This window comes from Salmo salar, chromosome 20 (genome assembly GCF_965601325.2).
Source record: "Salmo salar chromosome 20, fSalSal1, whole genome shotgun sequence".
In the NCBI taxonomy this organism is placed as follows: domain Eukaryota; kingdom Metazoa; phylum Chordata; class Actinopteri; order Salmoniformes; family Salmonidae; genus Salmo; species Salmo salar.
The window spans coordinates 6,799,307-6,827,003 of record NC_138310.1 but is presented as its reverse complement, the minus strand read 5'-3'; the positions used below and the strand labels follow the sequence as shown (position 1 = coordinate 6,827,003).

At 42.7% G+C, this 27,697-nt stretch overlaps 1 protein-coding gene across 3 annotated transcripts in view; it reads right to left on the bottom strand.

Annotated features, from left to right (window-relative positions):
* Positions 1 to 5,155: 5,155 nt before the first annotated feature.
* Positions 5,156 to 27,697, bottom strand: part of LOC106580172 (serine-rich coiled-coil domain-containing protein 1) — a 110,006-nt gene continuing 87,464 nt past the window's right edge. For 2 of the 3 annotated variants that reach the window (XM_014160935.3, XM_082966179.1), the window contains exon 10: positions 5,156 to 9,961. In XM_014160935.3, coding sequence (XP_014016410.3) covers positions 9,389 to 9,961 — 573 coding nt within the window. In that variant the 3' untranslated portion in view covers positions 5,156 to 9,388. The remainder of the gene's footprint in view (positions 9,962 to 27,697) is intronic. The other variant, XM_082966180.1, reaches the window with a different exon arrangement.

Here is a 27,697-nt window from a genome sequence, read left to right as displayed (position 1 = left end):
GCATCATTCTGTGGGGACGTTTTTCATTGGCAGGGAATGGGAAACTGGTCAGAATTGAAGGAATGATGGCACTAAACACAGGGAAATTCTTGAGGGAAACCTGTTTCGGTCTTCCAGAAATTTGAGACTGGGACGGAGGTTCACCTTCCAGCAGGACAATGACCCTAAGCATACTGCCAAAGCAACACTAGAGTGGTTCAAGGGGAAACATTTAAATGTCTTGGAATGGCCTAGTCAAAGCCCAGACCTCAATCCAATTGAGAATCTGTGGTATGACTTAAAGATTGCTGTACACCAGAGGAACCCATCCAACTTGAAGGAGCTGGAGCAGTTTTGCCTTGAAGAATGGGCAAAAATCCCAGTGGCTAGATGTGCCAAGCTTATAGAGACATACCCCGAGAGACTTGCAGCTGTAATTGCTGCGAAAGGTGGCTCTACAAAGTATTGACTTGGGGGGGGGGGGGGGAGAAATAGTTACGCACGCTCAAGTTTTCCATTTTTTTGTCTTACTTATTGTTTGTTTCACAATAAAAAATATTTTGCATCTTCAAAGTGGTAGGCATGTTGTGTAAATCAAATGAAACAAACCCCCCAAAAATCTATTTTAATTCTAGGTTGTAAGGCTATAAAATAGAAACAATGCCAAGGGGGTGAATACTTTCGCAAGTCACTGTATTATGCCTTCCATGGCTTCCTGTCTCACTGGGGTATAATAATGGGGTAACACGCATGTAGAATCACTTTGTCATCCATAAACATTGGAAAAGGCAAAGAGCTCACAATCAAAGAGACAAATCGAGAGCATCCTGACTGGTTGCATCACTGCCTGGTATGGCAACTGCTCTGCGTCTGACCATAAGGCGCTATAGATGGTAGTGTTTACGTTCCAGTACATCAATCGGGCCAAGCTTCCTGCCATCCAGGACCTATATAATAGGCGGTGTCAGAGGAAAGCCCATAAAATTGTCAGAGACTCCAGTCACCCAAGTCTTAGACTGTTTTCTCTGCTACCGCATGGCAAGCGGTACCGGAGCGCCAAGTCTAGGACCAAAAGGCTCCTTAACAGCTTCTACCCCCAAGCCATAAGACTGCTGAACAATTAATCAAATGGCCACCGGACTATTTACATTGACACCCCACCCCTCCATTTGTTTAATACACTGCTGCTACTTTCTGTTTATTATCTATGCATAGTCACTTCACCCTTACCCCTGCACACCCTTACCCCTGCACACTGACTCGGTACCGGTACCCCCTGTAGCCTCGTTATTGTTATTGTGTTACTTTTTATAATTTTTTAGTTTCGTTTATTTTATAAATATTTTCTTAACTCTTCTTGAACTGCACTGTTGGTTAAGGGCTTCTAAGTAAACATACACTTGTTGTATTCGACGCATGTGACAAATAAAGTTTGATTTGAAATTGTTGTTGATCGTCATAAATCAGGCAATGGGTACAAAACAATAGCTGAAATATGAAATAGAACACTTACCACTATTAGGGCAACAATTAAAACCTCTTTGGGCTAGGCGTGCCGCTAGCGCCCCACCTCGACAACATCCGAAGAAATTGCAGAGCGCAAAATTCAAAATACAAAATTCGTAATATTAAACATTCATGAAAATACAAGTGTCATACATCGTTTAAAAGCTTAACTTCTTGTTAATCCAACCGCTTTGTCAGATTTCAAAAAGGCTTTACGGCGAAAGCATACCATGCAATTATCTGAGGACAGCATCCCACGTACAAAAGCATTACAAACATTTTCCAAACAAGCAGAGGCGTCACGAAAGTCAGAAAAGCGATAAAATAAATAACTTACCTTTGAAGATCTTCCTCTGATCTTCCTCAATCCCAAGGGTCCCAGCTACATAACAAATGGTCATTTTGTTCGATAAAGTCCTTCTTTATATCCCAAAAAAGTTTAGTTGGCGCGCTTGATTCAGTAATCCGCCTGTTCCAGTCTTTCAACATGCAGACAAAGGAATCCAAAAAGTTACTAATAAACTTCATCCAAACAAGTCAAACAACGTTTCTAATCAATCCTCAGGTTCCCTAATATGTAAATAAACGATACAATTTAAGACGGAGAATAGTATGTTCATTACCGGAGATAAATAACGAAGTGCGCGCCCTCATCCACGCGCGCCACAATACTACAGTCAAAATGGGAGCCACTTTGAAAAACTACAAATTCTAGCTAATTTTTCAAAAAACAATCCTGAAACTCTTTCTAAAGACTGTTCACAACTAGGGGAAGCCCTAGGAACTGCAATCTGGGAGGTATGCCTTTGATTTTCCCATAGACAGCCATTTCGATGAGTGGCGACCTCATTGACAACAAAAAATCCGGATGGATTCTCCTCAGGTTTTCGCCTACCATATCAGTTCTGTTATACTCACAGACATTATTTTAACAGTTTTAGAAACTTTAGAGTGTTTTCTATCCAATACTACCATTATATGCATATCCTAACTTCTGGGCCTGAGTAACAGGCAGTTTACTTTTGGCACCTCAGTCATCCAAACTTCCGAATACTGCCCCCTATCCCTAAGATTAAGAAGTTTACTACCACTGGAACAATGGTAAACTTGCCTTTTATGGAACGCAAATGAATCTTGGCCCCACGCACAGTAAGGAAGACAGTTCGGGAGGCAAAGTACAGTGAACAAAAATATAAACGCAACATGTAAAGTGTTGATCCCATGTTTCATGAGCTGAAATTCAAAAATATTCCAGAACACACAAAAAGCTTATTTCTCTCAAATTTTGTGCACAAATTTGTTTACATCCCTGTTACTGAGAATTTCTCATTTGCCAAGACAATCTATCCATCTGACAAGTGTGGCATATCAAAAAGCTGATTAAAAAGCATTCTCATTACACAGGTGCACCTTGTGAAGTTTTGTCACACAACATAATGCCACAGATGTCTCAAGTTTTGAGGGAGCGTGCAATTTGTATGCTGACTGCAGGAATGTCCACCAGAGCTGTTGCCAGATAATTGAATGTTAATTTCTCTAACATAAGCTGCTTCCAACATTGTTTTAGAGAACTTTGTAGTATGTCCAACCAGCCTCACAACTGCAGACCAAGTGTAATCACGCCAGCCCAGGACCTCCACATCCGGCTTCTTCACCTGCGGGATCGTCCAAGGCCAGCCACCCGGACAGCTGATGAAACTGTGGGTTTGCAAAACCGAAGAATTTCTGCACAAACTGTTAGAAATGGTCTCAGGGAAGCTGATCTGCGTGCTCCTCGTCCTCATCAGGGTCTTGACCTGACTGCCGTTTGGCATCGTAACCGACTTCAGTGGACAATGGCTCACCTTTGATGGTCACTGGCACGCTGGAGAAGTGTGCTCCGGGTTTCAACTGTACCGAGCAGATGTCAGACACTATGACATTGTGTTGGCGAGCGGTTTGCTGATGTCAATGTTGTGAACAGAGTGCATCATAGTGGCGGTGGGGTTATGATATGGGCAGGCATAAGTTACGATGGCAATTTGAATGCACAGAGATACCGTAGCGAGATTCTGAGGCCCATTGTCGTGACATTCATTCGCCGCCATCACCTCATGTTTCAGCATGATAATGCACAGCCCAATGTCACAAGGATCTGTACACAATTCCTGGAAGCTGAAAATGTCACAGTTCTTCAATGGCCTATATATTCACCAGACATATATCCCATTGAGCATGGTTGGGATGCTCTGGATTGATATGTACAACCGCATGTTCCATTTATATTTTTGTTCACTGTAAAATCCAAGGGACAAAACTTGAGAATTACAGAACTTGGCCGCATCTTAAGTCTCCAATTCTACAATTCGATGCCACCACCATGTCTATAAGCTCTTTGAAAGGTTTGCCAGAAATAAAGCCTTTATTGAGAGCAACCAACAAATGTAAAAGCCTGGAGTTTGCTAAACGACATTGGCACTTGGATTGGAGCTGGTGGTATGGTCTGGTGACATGAAAATAGAGCTCTTCGGCCACGCACAACAGTGGTGGGTCCTTCAAAAGAAGGATGCATTTGCAGAAATTAACCTCAACTGATGTAATTTATGGTTGTTGATCTTTGATGTTATGGGGCTGTTTTGCTTCCCTTGGTAAAGGGTGACTGCACTTCATGATTTGTCCCCGTTTCAGGTTTGGTTCATTAAGAAATGCTAGAAGCCATGACGGAATTCAAACGCGAGTTGGTTTCGGGGTGTGGTTTGATGCGTGTCCGCATGGGGGAAGCGTCAGACAAATTACTTCACCAATTAGCTTCAGCCAACTGGTACACTACCGTGGCAAAGTTGCTTTGACTTTGGAAAGCCTATCTCTAGGAGATAGTTTTAGACTGGCAATAAATTACACAATGTAAATGGGACAGTATTTTTATGTTGCACATCTTTTAGTCGTCTCATTTTTACAAACAAATCTACATTTTTTATGTAAATGGAACATTATATAAGGATCCAGACACCTTTTTTGTGATTTCATTTGTTTTTCTATAAACTTACCGCAAATGACATCCTCATCGTTGTGTCGTATGGGGCCCTGAAAAAACAAACGCTCCAAAAACACCCAAATACATCCTTGTCGAAACAGCAAATCTCAGTATAGCGATGCAGGTCTTTAGATATACACATGTAATTGTGTCATTCTACACACATAACGTTGCTCAGTAGAAGTATTATTTGAGTCTTTACTACTCATCTTTATCATGGGTGCCAACTATTTTTGACCCGACTGTATGTAAATGTTGATAAAACTACCAGACAAACCTGGGTTGCATTCAGTGGTGAAACGTTGTCAACGGTCAGATTGAAATGTGCTATGTAGAACAAGCATGCCTCTCTTACAGGAATCACGTTGGCTCTTCATGGAAATCTTTTTAAAGAGTTCTGCGACATTCACTGTATGAACACAGTGTTAATCAACAGGAGATTTATTGGTTGAGGTGTTTTATGAAGGCGTTCTCCTCCACTCCTCTGTCATAGCCAGTAGACATCTCTAGAGCTAATGGAGGGTTTCTTCAACTATTTTGAAAACAGTAGCAGTCAACCAAGCGGGACAAAGTTATCCAAGCATAATTAGTAATAACCCAACACCCAAATGAAACAAACTGAGGAAGGTTGGTTCAATACCACCAAAGACAACATCGCACACCTCTTATGTTTTAATAGGAGTAAATAATACAATGAAAATTAGTCGGTAAAACATTTAATCAACAACGATTGTGGTCGAGAGAGATTCCAGTTTGATTTTATAACACTTAACAGATTTTTTTATCTCAAATTTCTCTACATTATGAACCCTGTATATATATATTTTTAAATAACCTTAAATCAACTTAGATACAACCTGTCAATATGAATTTATGTACAATATACAGTATATAACGTCACATCACCAGTGCATAATTACAGTCATGTTCTTCATAAAAATGGTGACATAAGTCTTTGTGAGCCAATCTCACAAAACATCAAATAAAGCTAACAAATAGGTGAGCTAAAAGTGAATGAAGTGTCCTCTACTGTATGGTCAGTTAAGAATCGTGAGTTAATGAGACTCTTGCTCTGTCCACTACAAGAGAATACATCCTTGTTCTTCAGTTGTATACACGATTGTTCAAAACTCAAACACGCAACTTTATCCTTTTAACTATGCCTTTATAATACGAATTCCTCTTTTTAATCTCAATCTTTGTTCTAAGAACAGTATGTTGATATATCCCAAAATTGCAATAAAGAAGCTGAGAAGGTCCGTATCAAACATATACAGTTGAATCGGGGGTCAAACGCTTGGGGGATAAAAGCTGGTGTGCTGGCTGTGTTTGGCAAGACGTCATCATGGGTAAGTGCAGCTGGCTTCTTCCACTAGCCCTCGTTGTAGTCATGTGATACAACGATCCCCGCTAAAGACAGGATAGATAGCACACTGAATACACGCCCTCCTCCAGGCCGCTCTCTGGGTGTGAGAATTCAGGGCTTGTGTATGTAGGCTGAGAGAGGGAGAGCAGAGGACGAGAGTGAAGGAGAAAGAAACAGAGAGCGAGAAAAGGAGGGAAATAAAGTGGAGCAGTAGACCTGAGGGAGTGGAGCTGGACCGCGGGGGGTAAAGCTGCGTTTCTTCAGGGTTTCCTTCACCTCTACGAGTCCTTGCTTCCACTCCAACTATAATGGAGCATTCTGTACCACTTTCTGCTGCTTACAGTGACGACAAACAGACAGGCTTTCTCCCGCAAGACTCTACTGACAACTGTATACTACTATATACTTTACCATTACAGCTCATGACCGTTTTTGTAAACGCATCTCGAAAGACAAGTATCCTCATGTATCGTCAACATTGCTATCATGATGGTGTTCTACAAACATGATTACTTACTTATTAAATGCTGTGCCTTGAACAATACCCACTGCCTTAAATTAGTGACAGTACAAGGATAGGGTTCTATTCTCATACAATACTCCGTTGTAATGTGTCTCGGAGTAAGATGCTGATCTAGGATCAGGAACCTCCTATCCAAGTCTTCATATTCATCAGGATCTTAAAGACAAAACAAATCCTGGATCAGACCTATTCTGAGACACTTTATGAATACAGGCCCTGATGCAACAACCAGTTTCTGATATCCACTTATAAAAAGTGTCAAATGCAGACAGACATGTCTGTTTTTACTAAAGACTGTAAAATCTATTTTTGACCCACACACTTTCACTGTACAAAATATGTGTGTCTACAATGATAAAAAGCATGCAATTACTAAAAGGTTAAAGGCCCCGTGAAAGTCAAAAACGTGTTTTCCTGTATTTTATATACATTTCCACACTATGAGGCTGGAATAATACTGGGAAATAGTGAAAAAGATAATAATGCCCTTTCAGTGTAAGAGCTGTTTGAAAACACTGCCTGAAATGTCTGCCTATTTTGGGTGGGATGGAGTTTGATCTACCTGGTGACATCACCAGGCGGTAAATTAGTTAATAGACCAAGAAAAAAAGTTACAAACATCTCTGCCAATAACAGCTAGTTTTCACCTCCCAACTCAGACCTAGCTTGAGAAATTGCTCTTTGCTAAAAAGCAATTTCTGTTTCATTTTGACCATTTTAATTGCATACAATCACAATAAGGTACTTAATTGTTACCCAGAAATGATTTGATATTGAAATAAAAACAGCTGCATTGGACCTGTAATGAATGATACTCCCTAAAATGGGCTTGTCTGTGTGTGTAAAAATCTGAGTTGGGATCTTTGACTGCAGGATTTGGCGATACAAGGAGGATGCACTTACATTATATATACAAAACTATGTGGACACTCCTTCAAAATTTGTGGATTTGGGTATTTCAACCAAACCCGTAGCTGAAAGGTGTATAAAATAGAGCACACAGCCATGCAACCTCCATAGACACACTTTGGCAGTAGAATGGCCTCACTGAAGAGCTCAGTGACTTTCAACGTTCAGTGACTTTCACCGTAATAGGATGCCACCTTCCCAACAAGTCAGTGTGTCAAATTTCTGCCCTGTTAGAGCTGCCCCGGTCAACTGTAAGTGCTGTTGTTGTGAAGTGGGAATGTCTAGGAGCAACAACGGCTCAGCTGCGAAGTGGTAGGACGCACAAGCTCACAGAATGGGACCGGAGAGTGCTGAAGCGCGTAGTGCGTAAAAATCGTCTGTACTTGGTTGCAACACTCACTACCGAGTTCCAAACGGCCTCTGGAAGTAACGTTCGTCTGGAACGTTGTGAAATGGGTTTCCATTGGCAAGCAGCCGCATACAAGCCTACAAAATCACCATATGCAATGGCAAGCATCGGCAGGAGTGTTGGGGCGGCAGGTAGCCAAGTGGTTAGAGCGTTGGGCCAGTAATCGAAAGGTATCTAGATCAAATCCCCGAGCTGACAAGGTAAAAATCTGTCGTTCTGCCCCTGAACAAGACAGTTAACCCACTGTTCCTAGGCTGTCATTGTAAATAAGAATTTGTTCTCAACTGACTTGCCTTGTTAAATAAAATACAAATAGTTTAAAAAAAAGCTTGCCGCCATTGGACTCTGGAGCAATGGAAACTTGTTCTCTGGAGTGATGAATCACTCTTCACCATCTGTAAGTACGATGGACGAATCTGTGTTTGGTGGTTACCAGGAGAACGCTACCTGCCCCAATGCATAGTGCCAACTGTAAAGTTTGGTGGAAGAGGTATAATGTTCTGGGGCTGCTTTTCATGGTTCAGGCTAGGGTTAAAGTGAAGGGAAATCTTAATGCTAAAGAATACAATGACATTCTAGATGATTACGTGCTTCCAACTTTGTGGCAACAGTTTTGGGAAAGCCCTTTCCTGTTTCAGCCATTGCCCTCGTGCACAAAGCAAGGTCCATACAGAAATGGTATGTCGAGATCGGTGTGGAAGAACTTGACTGGCCGGCAAAGAGCCCGACCTAAACCTCATCGAACACCTTTGGGATAAATTAGAACAACGACTGCGAGCCAGGCCTAATCGCCCAAAATCAGTGCCTGACCTCACTAATGCTCGTGGCTGAATGGAAGCAAGTTTGCGCAGCAATGTTCCAACATCTAGTGGAAAGCTTTCACAGAAGAGTGGAAGCTTTTATAGCAGCAAAGGGGGGACCAACTCCATATTAATGCCCATGATTTTGGAATGAGATATTCGGTGAGCAGGTGTCCACATACTTTTGGGCATGTAGTTTATGTTGGTCACATTGTCAGTGCAATGAGCAGCATGGTTTGGTCATGTTCAGCTTTGCTAATGTAGCTACAACTCTCACATTAGTTAATTCCCTATGGCGCTAGATTGTGTGTGTGTGTTCACGCATGTGTGGACATTAGCACCTCTAAGCAAACGCTCAACATTCAGTGCTAATCTAACGTGATAGATGGACGAGTGCCTTGTTAATGCTAGCAGGCAGGCTGACTGACTGGTGTGTGTTCAAGTGAGCACATCTATCAGCCTTCTACAGTAATAAAATGTTAAAATGGTCAAGTGCACAGAACCAAAGAAACACATGTAGACATGTACCTACCCGAGGTACTGTTTGGAGGTTGGTTGGACAGTGTAACACAAAATATGTGTTTAAGAAGAGAAGCAAATGTCCCAATGATGTGATCTAGATCGTTTTAAAGTGTCTGTCATAGCAAACTCTGATCAGGAGGAGCTAGGGTTGAGAGAATGAGATGTAAGACATGGGTTGGATTTGAGGTGAACGGAGGATGCTTGGGAGTTATGACACTGATTGTTGGATAACTTCCAGAGATTACCTTCACTTCCATGATTCAGATGGTGATGTGTCCATTCAATGATATGTTTAGGGTATATGGGAAAAGTGAAAGGTGCGTGTGTGTGTTTGTGTGTGTGCGTGCGTGCTGCCCGCGCCTCAGCCGTTATGCTGGACCAAGGCCTGTAGTTCAGCAGTGTGGAGCGAGTGCTGCAGGAAGACGTTCTTGCGGCTGTACATGTGCAGGGACAAGGGCCCTCTGGGGGGCTGGCCTAGGCGGCCCGTGAAAGAGGAAGAGGAGGTGGTGGTGGAGGAGGGAGGAGGAGGCTGGCGGGGGCTCGGCACGGGGGCTCTCTCGCTGTCTGAGGAGAGGCAGCTTCGGCAGGGGCTGCCTCGACTCTGGAGGCTGGAGCTGCTGCCCCCCACCCCCATCGCCCGGGGGATCTGGCTGGTTGGGTATTCACTTTTCCTGAGAGCCCCTGCCTCTGATGATGAGGACAGAGCCTCTTCTGGTCTCCTGGGGGCCCCTGAAGGGTCCCTGCCTCCCACGGGCCCACTGGAGGAAAGGGGTGGGGCCGGGGTTTGGGTTGGGGCTGGGCAGTGGCGCACGTCACTGGTAGTTGAGCGCTCAGCCACCATACGGCTATATTGGTCCAAGTTCAGAGACCGGGCCGCCCTTCTGTCTCTTGTGCTGGTACTGTTTTGGCTTGTTGCTCGGCTTGGATGGATGGTCTGCGAAATGAGAGAAAGAGCAAGAGAAAAAGGGAGAGAGAGAGAGAGAGAGAGAAAGACAAAAGTGAAAAAATATAAGCACCTACGTAGCTGGTGAACTGCAGTGACATTCTGACAAGGCGTTGTTCCCGGAGCTTTGTCTAATTGTTTCTTGATCAACTGGAACCTTGCTCTGTAAAGAAGGAGAACAAGAAGCAGACTCGGTCTCTCCAGCACAGTGTGGGGAGGTGGCACACAACTCAAGCATGGCACCAAGGAGAAAGACACCTGTTCCTGGTCACACAACACAGCCTCTCTTATGCAACACGGACCTGTTACTTCACTACACAACGCTACACTATAGCCACGCAACAAGGAAACGCATGAACGCGGTCGGCATTGACAAATTCAAAAACAGACACTCTGGAAAATGTTTGACTAAATAAACCCAATCTGAGTCGACGGGAGGGTACATAGGAAATGAACCGAGTCGACAGCCAAAAAGTAAAGAAAATGACTTACGTTTGATACAAATCTATGAGCAGGGCAATATAATTACAAGGAGCAAAGCTAATGTGATAACTTTAGAGGTGCAAATGGAAATTGAATCCAACGTGCTCGCACAATGTAATATCGCACAATGTAATACCAGGGAAACAGCACGTGCTTATCGGGACGGAGGAACGGCTTCATGTTAACGCTTCATGTTTGTTCCCATCATTAGTTAGGCAGAAATAGCACTGTATCATCTCATCTCCACATAAAATGGACACAAAACTAAGAGGCGAAAGAACAGTGTGTAATATTAAAGTGACCGTTTCTTTATCTTGAAATTCAAATTGCCAGCTACATCTACTTACAAAAGAATAATTTGCACGATCATTCCTGCAGATATTGTGAGATGTTTGAACTGATGTTGAAAATACAAATTCTGTTGAGCAAAAAGGTGCATGTGTGTATGTGACTGTGTGTTTCTCCAGGAATGTTGTTTGGACAGGAATGGTAGAGAGAGTGGAGGTGTAGCCAAAGAGTGGAGCAGGTTGACGTTTATTGTCATGAGTGGGAGAACAGAGATTTCTTCTTCGATAGGCCAGCTGCAAAGTCAAAATTGGCTATATTGAACACATTTTGGAAAACAAAAATGACCTTTTTGGTCTTACTTTAAGGTTTTGGTTAGGCATTAGGATTAGCAGTGTGGTTAAGGTGAGGTTTAACACCTGATTTTATTACTTTCTGGCTGTGCCAGCTAGTTACCACTCTGCAGAGCTGCCTCCATAACAAGATTCATGACGGAAAAATGCTAACCTGCAAATGAGGGGTTTGCTAAAATCCCTCCAGCTGATTATATGCAGAAGTGGAGACGCAACACAATTTCATCACTATTCTCCCCTGGTCGAAACCGCCACAGCACAGCACGCCCACACACACTACGATGGCACACACAGGCGAAACAGCTCGTCAGAACACAGTCAGTCTTTCGTCTCAGTTTGACTGAACACGGTCAGAAATACAGCAGCACAATACAGAACTGTCAGTGATACTAATCTAGTGTTTTCCTTAAGTACATGGAGTAGCCAGCCATTTAGGGAAAAAGTATCTGTCCTAGACTGTCTAGTGGGGTCTGGAGGCATGCCGCCCCCCGGGGGAAATATTACATTTTGGTGGCCTCTGGAACATTCTGCCTTGATGCCACCCGAAATACACAGCTAAATTCTTTAATACTTTAATGAGTTTGGTATTTTGGCATTTAATTAGGAACCCCATTAGCTGTTGCAAAAGCAGCAGCTACTCTTCCTGGGGTCCACACAGAACATGAAACATAACACAGAATGACATAATACAGAACATTAATAGACAAGAACAGCTCAAGGACAGAACATATATATTTTTTAAAGGCACATATCAATGCATACACACAAGCTACGGGGGGGGGGGGGGGGGGGGGGGGGGGGCATTGTGCCGTGAGGTATTGCTTTATCTATTTAAATAAGGGCTCTATATAATACTATATGCTTTCTTGAATTTGTTCTGGATTTGGGGACTGTGAAAAGACCCCTGGTGGCATGTCTGGTGGGGTAAGTTTGTGTATCAGAGCTGTGTGTAAGTTGACTATGCAAGCAACTTGGGATTTTCAACACAATGTTTCTTATAAAAAGAAGAAGTGATGCAGTCAGTCTTTCCTCAACTCTTAGCCAAGAGAGACTGGCATGCATAGTATTTATATCAGCCCTCTGATTACAATGAAGAGCAGAACGTGCCGCTCTGTTCTGGGCCAGCTGCAGCTTAACTAGGTCTTTCCTTGCAGCACTGGACCACACGACTGGACAATAATCAAGATTAGACAAAACTAGAGCCTGCAGAACTTGCTTTTTGGAGTGTGGTGTCAAAAAAGCAGAGCATCTCTTTATTACGGCCAGACCTCTCCCCCATCTTTACAACCATTGAATCTATATGTTTAACCCCCAAATTGGTGTAACTAGTTGTGGTATTGAGTAGAAAGACATGATTTTACAATTAAAATGACTGAAAATGTATGAATTAAATGTATTGATGTTTAGGATATCGTCTATGCCTAGACCTAAAGTGCGTTCAGAAAGTATTCATACACCTTGACTTATTCCATCCACATTTTGCTGTGTTACAGCCTGATTTCAAAATGGACTAAATAGATTTTAAACACAATAATCCATAATGGTAAGTAAAAACATGTTTTTAGATTTTATTGCACATTTATTTTATAACTAAATACATAAATATCTCATGTACATGAGTATTCACACCCCTGAGTCAATACATGTTAGAATCACCTTTGGTAGCGATTACAGCTGTAAGTATTTCTGAGTTAAGTCTCTAAGAGCTTTGCACACCTGGATTGTACAATATTTGCACTTTATTCTTTTTAAAATTCTTCAAGCTCTGTCAAGTTGGTTGTTGATCATTAATAGACAGCCATTTTCAAGTTCTGCCATAGATTTTCAAGCAGATTTAAGTCAAAACTAACTAGGCCACTCAGGAATATTCAATGTCGTCTTGGTAAGCAACCAGCGTATATTTTACCTTGTGTTTTAGGTTATTGTCCTGCTGAAAGGTGAATTTGTCTCCCAGGTCTTTGTGGTTGAATCTGTGCTTGAAATTCACTACTCGACTGAGGGACCAGGTGTCTGGTGTAAAGCAGACTGAACCGGGTTTTCCTCTAGAGTTTTGCCTGTGCTTGCTCTATTCCGTTTATTTTTTATCCTGAAAAACACCCCAGTCCTTAACAACTACAAGCATACCCAAAACATGATGCAGCCACCATACCATAACCCCACCGCCACCGTGGGGCACTCTGTTCACAACGTTGACATCAGCAAACCGCTCACCCACACGACGCCATACACGCTGTCTGCAATCTGCCCGGTACAGCTGAAACCGGGATTCATCTGTGAAGAGCACCACTTCTGCAGCGTGTCAGTGGCCATCGAAGGTGAGCATTTGCCCACTGAAGTCTGTTACAAAGCCAAACTGCAGTCAGGTCAAGACCCTGGTGAGGATGACGAGCATGCAGATGAGCTTCCCTGAGATGGATTCTGACAGTTTGTGCAGAAATTCTTAGTTTGGGCAAACCACAGTTTCATCAGCTTTCTGGGTGGCTGGCCTCAGACGATCCCACAGGTGAAAAAGACGGATGTGGAGGACTTGGGTTGGCATGGTTACACGTGGTCTGCGGTTGTGAGGCCAGTTCGACGTACTGCCAAATTCTCTAAGCTCTGGTGGACATCCCTGCAATCAGCATGTCAATTGCACGCTTCCTCAAAACTTGAGACATCTCTGGCATTGTGTTGTGAGACAAAATTGCACATTTTAGAGTGGCCTTTTATTGTCCCCGGCACAAGGTGCACCTGTATTATGATCATGCAGTTTAATCAGCTTCTTGATATGCCACACCTGTCAGGTGGATGGATTATCTGGGCAAAGGAGAAATGCTCACTAACAGGTATGTAAACAAATGTGTGCACAACATTTTTGAAAAATACGTTTTTTGAGCATATCGAACATTTCTAGGATCTTTTAATTCAGCTCATGAAACCAACACTTTACATGATGCTTTCATATTTTTGATCAGTGTATTTGAAAACATTATTGTTGACAATTAAATTACTGAAGGAAATTTCAACAAGTGTTTGCAACTCTGTAAATTGCAGTGTCATTTATTTATAAAATACTTGTTTAGCAACTGACCTACAGATTTCTTTTTGAAGAATCCTGCAAGAGTCTGCTAACTTCCACCAGCTTCCTTTTATTAGGCATGAAGAATGAAGCAGGTGTTAAACATTGGCTTTGCTACACAGTAATCAGCAGTTGATTACTCCATTGTGGACACTCTAAGCCTATATAAATATCTGTAATAATACCATATAAGTATCATTAGCGTTTAGAACCTTCAATCTGTTTTATTATGTATTAATAATTATTAAAAATGATAATTAGGAATTATTATTAGATCGAGAAAAGTCAGTCATTGCCCTTTAAAAACAACATTGCCCCTTTATGAGCGCTGCTGCACAGCTGCGCCCAAACCATGATTGAAATAAACACGGTGGCACTGGAAAGCTGGGATCCCCCTCTTAACAAATGCCATCAAAACTGCTGTCAAAAGAGTTTTCCCCACGATTGCATTAAGAATTGTTGTGCATTGACTACTTGTCAGAATGACCGTTTCTCCCCTATTGGCACTCGTAACTTGAATGTGCCTCGAGAGGAATATTTATCTTGCACAGAATGCACAACCAGCCGACTACATAAATACATAAACTATTCTACTATGGGGTTGTCTGATTTTCTGTTTGTTACTAATTTTGTTGGCAGAGGAAGAGTAAATTCAACGTGCGCCTCTGCAGAAATATTTGTTAATGTTCCATATTCTTTAAATTAAAAGAAGTGTAGGCAATTTATGAAGTGGAAAACACTGATGCTATAGACCAGCTGGGCACAGCAGTCATTCATGTGTTCCCTAAAACCAGATATCTTAAGGCTAGTGCATTGGGACACTCCACATGGGACACTGCGACAAAGAACAGAAAAGACAGTGAAAAGCTCCAAAAAAATGAGTAGTCACTTTTGACTGTCCTTTAAAAACAACATTGCCCCTTTATGAGCGCTGCTGCACAGCTGCGCCCAAACCTCTCTCGCTTGAAAAATCCTGCAAAATGGATGGACATGAACAGCCCCTTCTCCACCCACAACTAAAAGCAGTTTTCCAGATCAACACACAATGAACTAGCAAAACAAACTGAAAACATTGTATTAAGGACTGTCGAGAGTTCTGGCTTTTGTCGCGCCTGTCTCTCGGTATTGTACAACAAATGAAGAGAAGGCTCATGGTGCAGAGGCTTGAGCCAGCTGCGGTACAATCAGTGTCCTTGATCTCTGTAGTGATTACGCAACTAAGCATTCCCAGACACAAGTGTAGACAGAGTAGAATAAGGTGCGACAGCCAGGGGAGAAACAGATGATCATTGTTCCTGACAGAGGCGGCTTGCAGCCTGCCCTATGTCACCTCACTGTCTGTCACTGGCCCACCATGTCTTCAGCAATGTTTACAGTGTCACTTCTACAGGAGACTACATGGTAGCAGTAGAGTTTTCCAGTACCCAAAACCAAGTCTATTTATTTTCTTTGCAGGTTGATGTACAACGATGCCTGTCTATCGCAGGGCCTCAGTCAATGATCACACCAACCAGACTGCTTCCCCTTCCCCAATCCTAACCTTAACCATTAGTGAGGAATATGACAAACTTTGGGCTCCCGAGGTGTCACTATAGTACCTGGTTCGATTCCAGGCTGACTTTGCCGGCGATCAAACCCCAACCTTCCGATCTCAGGGTGGACACTAAAGGATGGAGGAGAGCTACAGTGTGAATACAGTACCGTAATGCGGACTTGAGTGAATTGAGCCCTAGGACTGTTAGGAGAGCAACGTTTCCAAGAGGAAGCTGGAAGAGGAAGGCTCCTCCAGCTGGTGACATCATGTGTTTAGAGATGAAGCAGAAAGAGAGAGAGGTCTGGAAGTTGGAGCACTAGGAGTGCATGGAGCCGGTAGCACAATGATGAGGACTGATGGAGCGCAAAGATGATGGGAGGCAGAGCTCCATGTACATCAAAGCTACCAGGCACATACTGCAGCACCCCTCACGCAGCTGTCAGCTCTGCAGCCGGTAAGATACTTTACTGGGCCCATCTTGTTCTCCCCGACAGCACAGGACCTGGATAAACAATAAGGAAAAATATCAAGAGGAAAAAAAGGAGGCGAAGAGAAGAAAAGACACTCATAAATGGAATTTCCATCAAATAGTGTGGCAGATGTCTTTGGAGTCTGATAACAATGTTGCAGCTGCCAGCGTGTCACATCCAGAAAGCAGCTGCGATGCTTGACTGCTCTTTACTCCTGTTCAAAAACAGCCAGCGAGAGGAGAGAGGGAGTGCAGCTAGCTAGCTACCCACTCATGTGTCAAAAAAGACTGACTGGATGTACACTACACTGTGTTGACAAGAGTTCCAACAGAATATATTGTACTACACACACACACACACACACACACACACACACACACACACACACACACACACACACACACACACACACACACACTAGACCTGTAACAGTGAGACATAGCCTATAAGTTTCAGATAGAAGACAGACAAAAGGTTGGCAAGTTTGCTATACCATTTTGAGAAATAAATAGAATGGACACCGATAATAATAAAATACAAAGTTGTAAAAGGCCACAGGATGGTGGTTTGTGAGAACAGTAGCTCTGGTCCAGGGCCTTAGCATGTTACTCTAAGTAGAGGTTAGTAAAGAAAACACGCTAATGCCCTGGACAAGAGCTATGAGAACAGTAGTCTCTTTAGATTTGTTGAGCAAACTGTCATTCTCCTATTGTATCATGCAGTGCTTCGCTTAGGGCTGCACCCAGATCAGTGCATTGACCTACTACTCAACCCATTGGCTGTTTGTTTTTCTGGCAGGTGTGAAACTGCACAATCAATCCTAACCTTAACCATTAGTGAGGAATATGACAAACTTTGGGCTCCCGAGGTGTCACTATAGTACCTGGTTTGAATCCAGGCTGTATCACATCCGGCCGTGATTGAGAGTCCTATAGGGCGGCACACAACTGGCACTGCGATGTCCGGGTTTGCCATCATTGTAAATAAGAATGTGTTCTTAACTGACTTGTCTAGTTAAATAAAAGGTTAAATAAAAATAAAATAAAAATACCCAAGATCAGGGTCTAGGGGCAACTTCACCCTACAGCCTGATATTGGCTGGAAGGGTTGTTCATGTCCACAATGGACCCAAGCATCAAGCTCCACAAAATGAAACAGTTAACACTAGAAGTGCAGGTGTTGTGGAGTATGTAGGATAAAACACTGCTAAGCTCACCACACCTGCGGAACCTTTGAGTACAGACATGCAAACGCAGATCTTGTACCTGTGTACATGGTCAAAAAGTACCAGGGTAAAAAACAACCATCTCCAGAACCTAATTCTGGACTGGAACGAATTGCAAAAAATCGCTGAAGCTGGAGAGTTATATTTCCCTCACTAACTTTAAACATAACCGATCGCTACAGCTGTGCATAGCCCATCTGTAAATAGCCCACCCAATCTACCTACCTCATCTACCTACCTTATTTATTTACTTTTCTGCTCTTTTGCACACCAGTATTTCTACTTGCACATCACCATCTGCTCATCTATCACTCCAGTGTTAATTTGCTAAATTGTAATTACTTTGCTACTATGGCCTATTTATTGCCTTACCTGCTCATGCCATTTGCACACACTGTATATAGAATTTCTTTTTTTTCCCTCTATTGTGTTATTGACTGTACGCTTGTTTATTCCATGTGTAACTCTGTGTTGTTGTTTGTGTCGCACTGCTTTGCTTTATCTTGGCCAGGTCGCAGTGGTAAATTAGAACTTGTTCTCAACTAGCTTACCTGGTTAAATAAATTCAGATATAGCCCTTAAACCAGAAGTTTTCCAAATGAGTGTTAAGAAAAATGAGTTTGCAAAAGTTGCTTCTCTAATTATGTTTTAATTAAATATTTTATTCTGAATAATTTCATCTTTTGTATAAAAAAAGCCTAAGTTAGATTTTATTAGCCTATGTTTTACAACCGAATGTTATACATTCTCTCTGGATGTCACATTTTTATATTGCAAGATTCATCAGACAGACCAGAACTTAACCAGCTTTCTCTCCGTCTTTGTAGATGGATAGGGTAAAACTTGCACCCTGTTTTGGTAATTATGTATGTTTGATGAGAGTCCACCATGTGCTCAAGTAGAGAGAGAAAAGGAGGAGAGGAGAGTGGTCAAGTCCTTCATGGGCCTCTGGAGTGGAGCTGTCACATGCCACTTCTGGTTGGAGTGAGGGCTGCTGCCCCGACGGACAGATGCCTGCCTGTCTCATGTCTCCCTCACCTTGGGGGCCTTGACAGCTAGGGCCAGCACTGCCAGTCTTGTGTCAGTCCCATTGACGGCTAGAGGGGAGAGGGATGAGGGAGGAGACTGAGGCCCTCGTTAATTACTCCCATTGTATCCTCTGACAGCCTGCACAGGGGCTGAGGGAGAGGCTGGCTGTTCCAAAGTCCCATCTCAGTCTCTCAGGGTACACACGCACACACACAGCTTTAATGGCCATCTCTGTCAGCCATTTTCCGAGGGCATTCTGGTGACTGATACTGAGAGGACAACATGGCAGAAACAGATACATTGTCACCATAGCACTGACAGACAACACCGTTGATGTTTGGACATGGAGTGCTGCCTGACACAAGGGGTGAAATATACCCTCGGGTTTGACAGATACTACCACACTGAAGGCCAACTGATGGGCCTGGGTACCAGCCTTTTTGTGCCATTACGTTTGGTGTGACGAGAAGTGGCAAGGAGTGGTATTAAGGTACAAACAGATCTGGGACCAGGCTTACGTCATATTATTTGACGAATAAAAAAAGACCAGTTTCTGAGAACATTCAAGTCAAACAATTCTAACTGGGTCATTCTCATGGTTGACCTTTAAGGGCACGAAGCAAGATCTCACACAACAAGCGATGTTCCGAGACAGAAGCTCAGGTCACTTTGCTTCGAGTCTGGCACACACATACAACCAAAACAAGAGTGTGTGTGTGTGTGTGTGTGTGTGGGTGGCCCGCCTCGCTCAGAGGACCACAAGAAGAAAGAACACAGCCAATTTATGCTTATCAGATTTCATGTTAGCACTGAATATTCATCTGCCATATTTGCCGACAGAATATTCGTACTATGTGCCTCAAGGATATCCGGAATGTGCAGATTCCAAAGAATACCCTCATCAATATGCATGTTTCTCTGCTTTCATTAATGTTGGAGTAAATTGTTTTAGATCAAACTCAGAGGCTCTGTCTCTGCATCCATAAACTGAAATATTAAACCAGACGTGCATGTGGTAACATGGACAACGTCAATCTGCTGTAGCTCTCTCCAGTCTAACTGGAGTAGCATAATCAGCAGGCCGAAGGAGAGGAGTGTAGCTAGAGAGCATAGGCCCGGGGATTCTGCAGTGGCAGAGGAGAGGATGCAGGCAGAGAGAGTTGTTCTCACGCAGCACCTACCCTATTTTGCTTTGACTAATGAACCTGAGGTGTCCTGAATCTGTCCAGCGGCAGGGGCATGAGTTGGCCCACCCCACACAGAGGGTGTGTGTGCGGTGTGTGTGTGTGTGTGTGAGAGAGTGTATGCATTACATACATGTGTTTGTGTGTGAGTGAGTGATTGATTGTATGCATTACACGTGCGTGTGCACGTGTGAGGGATGCATGTCCCTTGTTGCTGTGCTGAACGACAGCCCCTGCCAGTGGGCACCCTCTCTCTGGTCCAGGTACCACATGGCGAGACCATGCATCAATTAACACTTCACCATCCTCTGACCAATGATGAGAGGAATGTGTCCTTGCCTCAGGCTACGGATGGAAAAAGCAAAAAATAGCATTGGTGTACATTAGCCATCTTGGGATTTGAGACTTTGTATAGGGGAAAAAAGACATAGTATTACATAACGATCATACTGAGGCATTGTGGTCTGGTTGAAGGTTAGAACAACATAAGCTACATGACCCTGCAAAGAGATGTTTCTGGTACCATTACAAGTCCACGATTACAAATGTAATTTCTCTCTGGTCGAGATCGTGGTCTAACTAATGTAACATCACGTTCCTGAATTATAGCCCTGTTAATTATTGCATATCTGTTCGATGATGTTGTTATTATCGCTAATGGTGTCTTGGAAGTTAGTTCTAAATGACTTCTCAGTCAAGGTAATGCTTTGTGTGTTTTTGGATGCTAACATGAGCGTTAGCCTAATCTTGTACATATTTACACAAATTCTCACTTACGATCCTATTTAACTTAAGCTCCCCTCCTACAGCATGGAGACTAATACGTCTCCCCATGGCTCCCTTGGCACGAAACACTCCTTTTAAATGCGGCTTAAAAGAGTAAATGAGAATAATTCATTTGATTCTCATGGGCTCTATACTATACACATGCATATGAATTGTGAAGTCATTTAGATGGCTTACAATAAGAGCCATCACAGAAAATATGTATTTATAGATCATTTATGATGTCTTAATGAGTAGTGCACTATAAAAGGGAATAGGGTGCCATTTAGGATACAGATTTACAGTGTGGGTTAAACATGGTCCCCGAAGGAGAAGGTCTTGACCAGCTACCAGTCTGATTAAGGATCGGGAGCCTTCTGAATTACCGGAGACCCCAATTCCAAGTCCGATAAAAAGAGAACACAAGACAATCTTCCAACATTTTGAATCTGGAGCAATAACGGGGATATTTGTCTTGTTATATAATCTCCTGCGTTGTAATTCTTCATGCGTAGTACATCTAGTCCACACATAATCTATTCTATTCTCGCTGCCCCCATCCTAGGAGGTATTCCTGCGCACGCACTCACACATACAGAGAGTAGCAGTATTTCAGGCTTATGTTTGATTTCTCATCTCTCCAAACGTTTCACTCCACTGTCCTTGTTTCTCTCAGCACTCCTCATGTGATACTCCCTTGGTGTTTGCTGATCCGGGGTTTGCTTCAAACTCTTAATTGTTGAGATCACGGTCTAGCAAATGTAACGTTACGTTCTTGAATTATAGCTGTGTTAGTTGCTGCATATACAGTGCATTCGGAAAGTATTCAGACCCCTTGATTTATTCCACAAAATGCTTGTTACGTTACAGCCTTATTCTAAAATGTATTAAATTGTTTTTTTTTATTCATCAATCTACACACAATACCCCATAATGACAAAGCAAAAACATGTTTTTAGAAATGTTTGCAAATGTCAACAACAAAAAAGCACTATCACATTTACATAAGTATTCAGACCCTTTACTCAGTACTTTGTTGAAACAACTTTGGCAGTGATTACAGCCTTGAGTCTTCTTAGGTATGACTCTACAAGCTTGGATGGGGAGTGTTGCTGCACAGCTATTTTCAGGTCTCTCCAGAGATGTTCGATCAAGTTCAAGTCCGGGCTCTGGCTGAGCCACTCCTGCGTTGTCTTGGCTGTGTCCTGTTAGAAGGTGAACCTTCGCCCTAGTCTGGAGGTCCTGAGTGCTCTGGAGCAAGTTTTCATCAAGGATCTCTCTGTACTTTGCTTTGTTCATCTTTCCCTCGATCCTGACTAGTCTCCCAGTCCTTGCTGCTGAAAAACATCCCCACAGCATGATACTGCCACCACCATGCTTCACTGTTGGGATGGTGCCAGGTTTCCTCAAGACGTGACGCTTGGCATTCAGGCCAAAGAGTTCAATCAAGGTTTCATCATGGTCAGAGTCTTTAGGTGTTTTTTGTCAAACTCCAAGCAGACCGTCATGTGCCTTTTACTGAGGCGTGGCTTCCGTATGGCCAGTCTACCATAAAGGCCTGATTAGTGGAGTCCTGCAGAGATGGTTGTCCTTCTGGAAGGTTCTCCCATCTCCACAGAGGAACTCTGGAGCTCTGTCAGAGTGAACATCGGGTTCTTGGTCCCTTCCCTGACCAAGGCCCTTCTCCCCCGATTGCTCAGTTTGGCCGGCGGCCAGCTCTAGGAAGAGTCTTGATGGTTCTAAACAGCTTCCATTTAAGAATGATGGAGGCCACTGTGTTCTTGGGGACCTTCAATGCTGCAGATATTTTTTTTGGTACCCTTCCCCAGATCTGTGCTTTGACACAATCCTGTCTCTACGGATAATTGCTTATACCTCATGGCTTGGTTTTTGCTCTGACATGCACTGTCAACTGTGGGACGTTATATAGACAGGTGTGCGCCTTTCCAAATCATGTCCAATCAATTGAATTTACCACAGGTGGACTCCAATCAAGGTGTAGAAACATCTGGAAGATGGTCAATGGAAACAGGACACACCTGAGCTCAATTTGAGTCTCATGGCCAAGGGTCTGAATACTTATGTAAATAAGGTTCTGTTTTTAAATTTTAATAATTTCATTTGTCATTATGCGGTATTGTGCGTCAAGTGATGAAGATTTTTTACATTTAATATATTTTAGAATAAGGCTGTAACGTAACAATATGTGGAAAAAGGCAAGGGATCTGGATACTTTCCGAATGCACTGTATGCTGATGTTATTACCGCTAATGGTGTATTGGAGGTTAGTTTCAATGAAGGTAATACTTTGTGAGTTTTGGATAGTTTTAAGTACTGTGTAACACTGTGCCTGTACAGGTTTGGCTTTGAAGTAAGCGTTCAATCACTCCCTTTCTTTTTCTGTTTGCAATGTCTGGCTAGTAATTATCATGTATGAGGATTACCTGTTACACATGTAAGGAATTATATTAGCATAAGACAAACGTACAAAGAGTCTGTTACTACAGTATAGAGAGACATGGAATTCATGTGCTCTTTGAGCCAAGTCATCTAAATCAGAGCATAGGCATACAGTGACAGATTAATCTAATATTCCTCAGAGACAGCATTCTCTTGGTACAGACAGACAGTCAAAGCTGTATATGTTCTGACAAGTTCAGGGAGTTGCAGAAAATAACCTTGCCCCTCTCCTCAGTCCAACGGGAGGCAGCGGGCAGGCGGCGCAGACTAACATTTGGACAGGACATGATAGATTCCCTGCAACTTTTATTCCCTCTCTCCAACCCGCTCCACTTTCTTAAGAGAGGCTGTCTGGGGAGTCTGTCCAGCTTTTCAACCAATCATTTTATGATGTGCTTTAAAGCTCTGCCACCATGGCGCCTTTCTCCATTTGCTGCTCTGTCACCGCTCTTGTCAGTCTCTCCATCTACTTGAACCACCATGGTTGACTGGCCCACATACAGTAAGATGGGCTGGCTGGCTAGAACAGACCAAAATAGCAGGCCACTAAAGACGCACGTCAATCCGTGCACACGTATGCAAACACATACGCAGAGACACACGGTTTCTGTGGTAAAGGTTCGTCAAAGAAAAAGATCCTGCATTCTCTGCACGTAAAAAAGACCATACTGCCTACAGCGCGAAGGACCTTTGTGGCTGTTGCATTCCTTAGGCCTTGGACAGGCAAAGCCTGTAAAAAATTTATATATTTGTAAACCACTTAGCTACATATTTTTCCCTAAAACTGACACTTTTAACCAAGGCCACTCGCACTGGACGCAATCTCATTTAAAATCATTTTCTACAGCTTGGTACTATCTAGAGGCAATAAGGTTAAGTGCATTGTAGAATTTAACAAGAACGCTTGCACTACAGAGGCCTCCAAGTTCCTATCTGAGAGACCAGGGCAACTGTTTCTCCCAGTCTCTCCCTCTTCCCCGTGCTCACATGGGTTCCTCCACTGGTGCTGTCCCCCCTTGTTCCACTCACACTGTACCGTCTGCTGTCCAGAGAATTAGAAGAGCTAATTAATTTCAGAATCCATTCCCATCAATGACAATCCTAATTCTCCCTTTTGAAGAACATGCTGATTGCATTAGTTTTCAATTAAGATGTTAAAAACCCATTGTATTCTGGGTCGGCGATGTATCATTGTAAAAATTGCTGAAAAACTTTGTTGCGTATCTTTCATTGATAAACAGACAAGTTCAATTGAAAGGTTAGCGCAAAACCATAGCTGAAAATGTATTTAATTTCTTTAATGATGTAAAACTATTAAAGGGAATTTTTCTATGAAAGGGAGTGTTTATTATTAAAGGGAGTGTTAATTTGAACTTTGTAGTAATAAACATTTGAATATAATGTGGCAAAAGCACATACAGTTGAAGTCGGAAGTGTACATACACTTAGGTTGGAGTCATTAAAACTCGCTTTTCAACCACTCCACAAATTTCTTGTTAACAAACTGTAGTTTTGGCAAGTCGGTTAAGACATCTACTTTGTGCATGACACAAGTAATTTTTCCAACAATTGTTTACAGACAGATTATTTCACTTATAATTAATTCACTGTATCACAATTCCAGTGGGTCAGAAGCGTACATACATTAAGTTGACAGTGCCTTTAAACAGCTTCGAAAATTCTAGAAAATGATGTCATGGCTTTAGAAGCTTCTGATAGACTAATTGACATCATTTGAGACAATTGGAGGTGTACCTGTGGATGCATTTCAAGGCCTACCTTCAAACTCAGTGCCTCATTGCTTGACATCATGGGAAAATCAAAAGAAATCAGCAAGGTATCTATATCCACAGTAAAACGTGTCCTATATCGACGTAACCTGAAAGGGCGCTCAGCAAGGAAGAAGCCACTGCTCCAAAACCGGCATAAAAAAGACAGACTACGGTTTGCAACTGCACATGGGGACAAAATAGATGGCATCATGAGGGAGGACAATTATGTGGATATATTGAAGCAACATCTCAAGACATCAGTCAGGAAGTTAAAGCTTGGTCGCAAATGGGTCTTCCAAATGGACAATGACCCCAAGAATACTTCCAAAGTTGTGGCACAATGGCTTAAGGACAACAAAATCAAGGTATTGGAGTGGCCATCACAAAGCCCTGACCTCAATCCCATAGAACATTTGTGGACAGAACTGAAAAAGTGTGTGCGCGAGCAAGGAGGCCTACAAACCTGACTCAGTTACACTGGCTCTGTCAGGAGGAATGGGCCAAAATTCATCCAACTTATTGTGGGAAGCTTGTGGAAGGCTACCCAAAACGTTTGACCCAAGTTAAACAATTTAAAAGCAATGCTACCAAATACTAATTGAGGGTATGTAAACGTATGACCCACTGGGAATGTGATGAAAGAAATAAAAGCTGAAATAAATCATTCTCTCTACTATTATTCTGACATTTCACATTCTTAAAATAAAGTGGTGATCCTAACTGACCTAAGACAGGGGATTTTTACTAGGATTAAATGTCAGGAATTGTGAAAAACTGAGTTTAAAGGTATTTAGCTAAGGTGTATGTAAACTTCCGACTTCAACTGTACATAATACCTTCCTCTTTTGGCAATGCCAATATAACCACAATGAATCTCACCATTTAAATCTTAAATGCTCTATTATTGAACAATAATACTCATTTATATACTTACGTCCATCTGTAGAATATCCACATCTGAAAGAGAAATAGAGATCTACGGTAGCCAAAAAGAACTTACCAACAACTCGTGAGTTTGTCTTTTTCCACTGCCACAAGAGGCAGCCTTGCAGAAGCGTCACTAGACTCAACCTACTAAACCATAACTATTTATTAGGGATGTGCATCTTTCCCTTTCAAGACAATTTGATACGTCAACAAGATTTTACTGAGTTACAATTCATATCAGGAGATACATGGGCTCTGATACGTTCATTTTAGTTTGAAGAGATTCGGTTTGATTAGAGGAACGAATCAATGCGATTCGATGCACTAATGTTTGTTGCATAAACACATTCATTTTCCATTCTAAATTCAAATATTATGCTGATGGAGCTCATGAGATGGGCCTTTCTGAGCTGGATCGGTCTGAGCTGACCACTCTCTCTCTGAATGCATGCATAGGTTGGCTTTTCTATCCTTGTGGAGACCTAAAATTCCCCACAAGGATAGTAAAACAAGAAAAACTATACCTCGTTGGGACATTTCGTGGGGACATATCCCCCGTGGGGACATTAGGGGTTAGGTTTAGGGTTTCAATTAAAGTTATGGTAAGTGGTTATGTTTAGGGTTTGGTTTACGTGTTAAGGTTAAGGTCAGGGTAAGGGAAAATAGGATTTTGAATGGAAATACATTTTAAGATAGAAGAACATAATGTGTGTGTGTGTGTGTGTAAATGATGTACATGTATATGTCTATGGTGTATGTAGGCACCTGAGCTGAGCCATAAGGGAAAATGTGCATCTACCACCCTACTATCAGATAAGGGAGCCAATGTTTGCTTTTTATCCACCAACTTTTGATCTGAAATACCTATCACCCACTAATTCATGTAATTTTTGCAGATTCAAAGTGTTTGAGCTAGTAATGTACAGTGGGGGGGAAAAAGTATTTGATCCCCTGCTGATTTTGTACGTTTGCCCACTGACAAAGAAAGGATCAGTCTATAATTTTAATGGTAGGTTTATTTGAACAGTGAGAGACAGAATAACAACAAAAATATCCAGAAAAACGCATGTCAAAAATGTTATAAATTGACTTGCATTTTAATGAGGGAAATAAGTATTTGACCCCCTCTCAGATTTGACGGTACATGGCCCCGTCCATCGTCCCTTTGATGCGGTGAAGTTGTCCTGTCCCCTTAGCAGAAAAACACCCCCAAAGCATAATGTTTCCACCTCCATGTTTGACGGTGGAGATGGTGTTCTTGGGGTCATAGGCAGCATTCCTCCTCCTCCAAACACGCCGAGTTGAGTTGATGTCAAAGAGCTCCATTTTGGTCTCATCTGTCCACAACACAAGATTTCTGGCTCCCAGGTGTCTTTTATACAGGTAACGAGCTGAGATTAGGAGCACACTCTTAAAGGGAGTGCTCCTAACCGCAGCTTGCTACCTGTAAAAAAAGACATCTGTCCACAGAAGCAATCAATCAATCAGATTCCAAACTCTCCACCATGGCCAAGACCAAAGAGCTCTCCAAGGATGTCAGGGACAAGATTGTAGACCTACACAAGGCTGGAATGGGCTACAAGACCGTCGCCAAGCAGCTTGGTGAGAAGGTGACAACATTTGGTGCGATTATTCGCAAATGGAAGAAACACAAAAGAACTGTCAATATCCCTCGGCCTGGGGCCCCATGCAAGATCTCACCTCGTGGGGTTGCAATTATCATGAGAACGGTGAGGAATCAGCCCAGAACTACACGGGAGGATCTTGTCAAGTATCTCAAGTCAGCTGGGACCATAGTCACCAAGAAAACAATTGGTAACACACTACGCCGTGAAGGACTGAAATCGTGCAGCGCCCGCAAGGTCCCCCTGCTCAAGAATACATATACATGCCCGTCTGAAGTTTGCCAATGAACATCTGAATGACTCAGAGGACAACTGGTAAAAGTGTTGTGGTCAGATGAGACCAAAATGGAGCTCTTTGACATCAACTCAACTCGCCGTGTTTGGAGGAGGAGGAATGCTGCCTATGACCCCAAGAACACCATCTCCACCGTCAAACATGGAGGTGGAAACATTATGCTTTGGGGGTGTTTTTCTGCTAAGGGGACAGGACAACTTCACCGCATCAAAGGGACGATGGACGGGGCCATGTACCGTCAAATCTGAGAGGGGGTCAAATA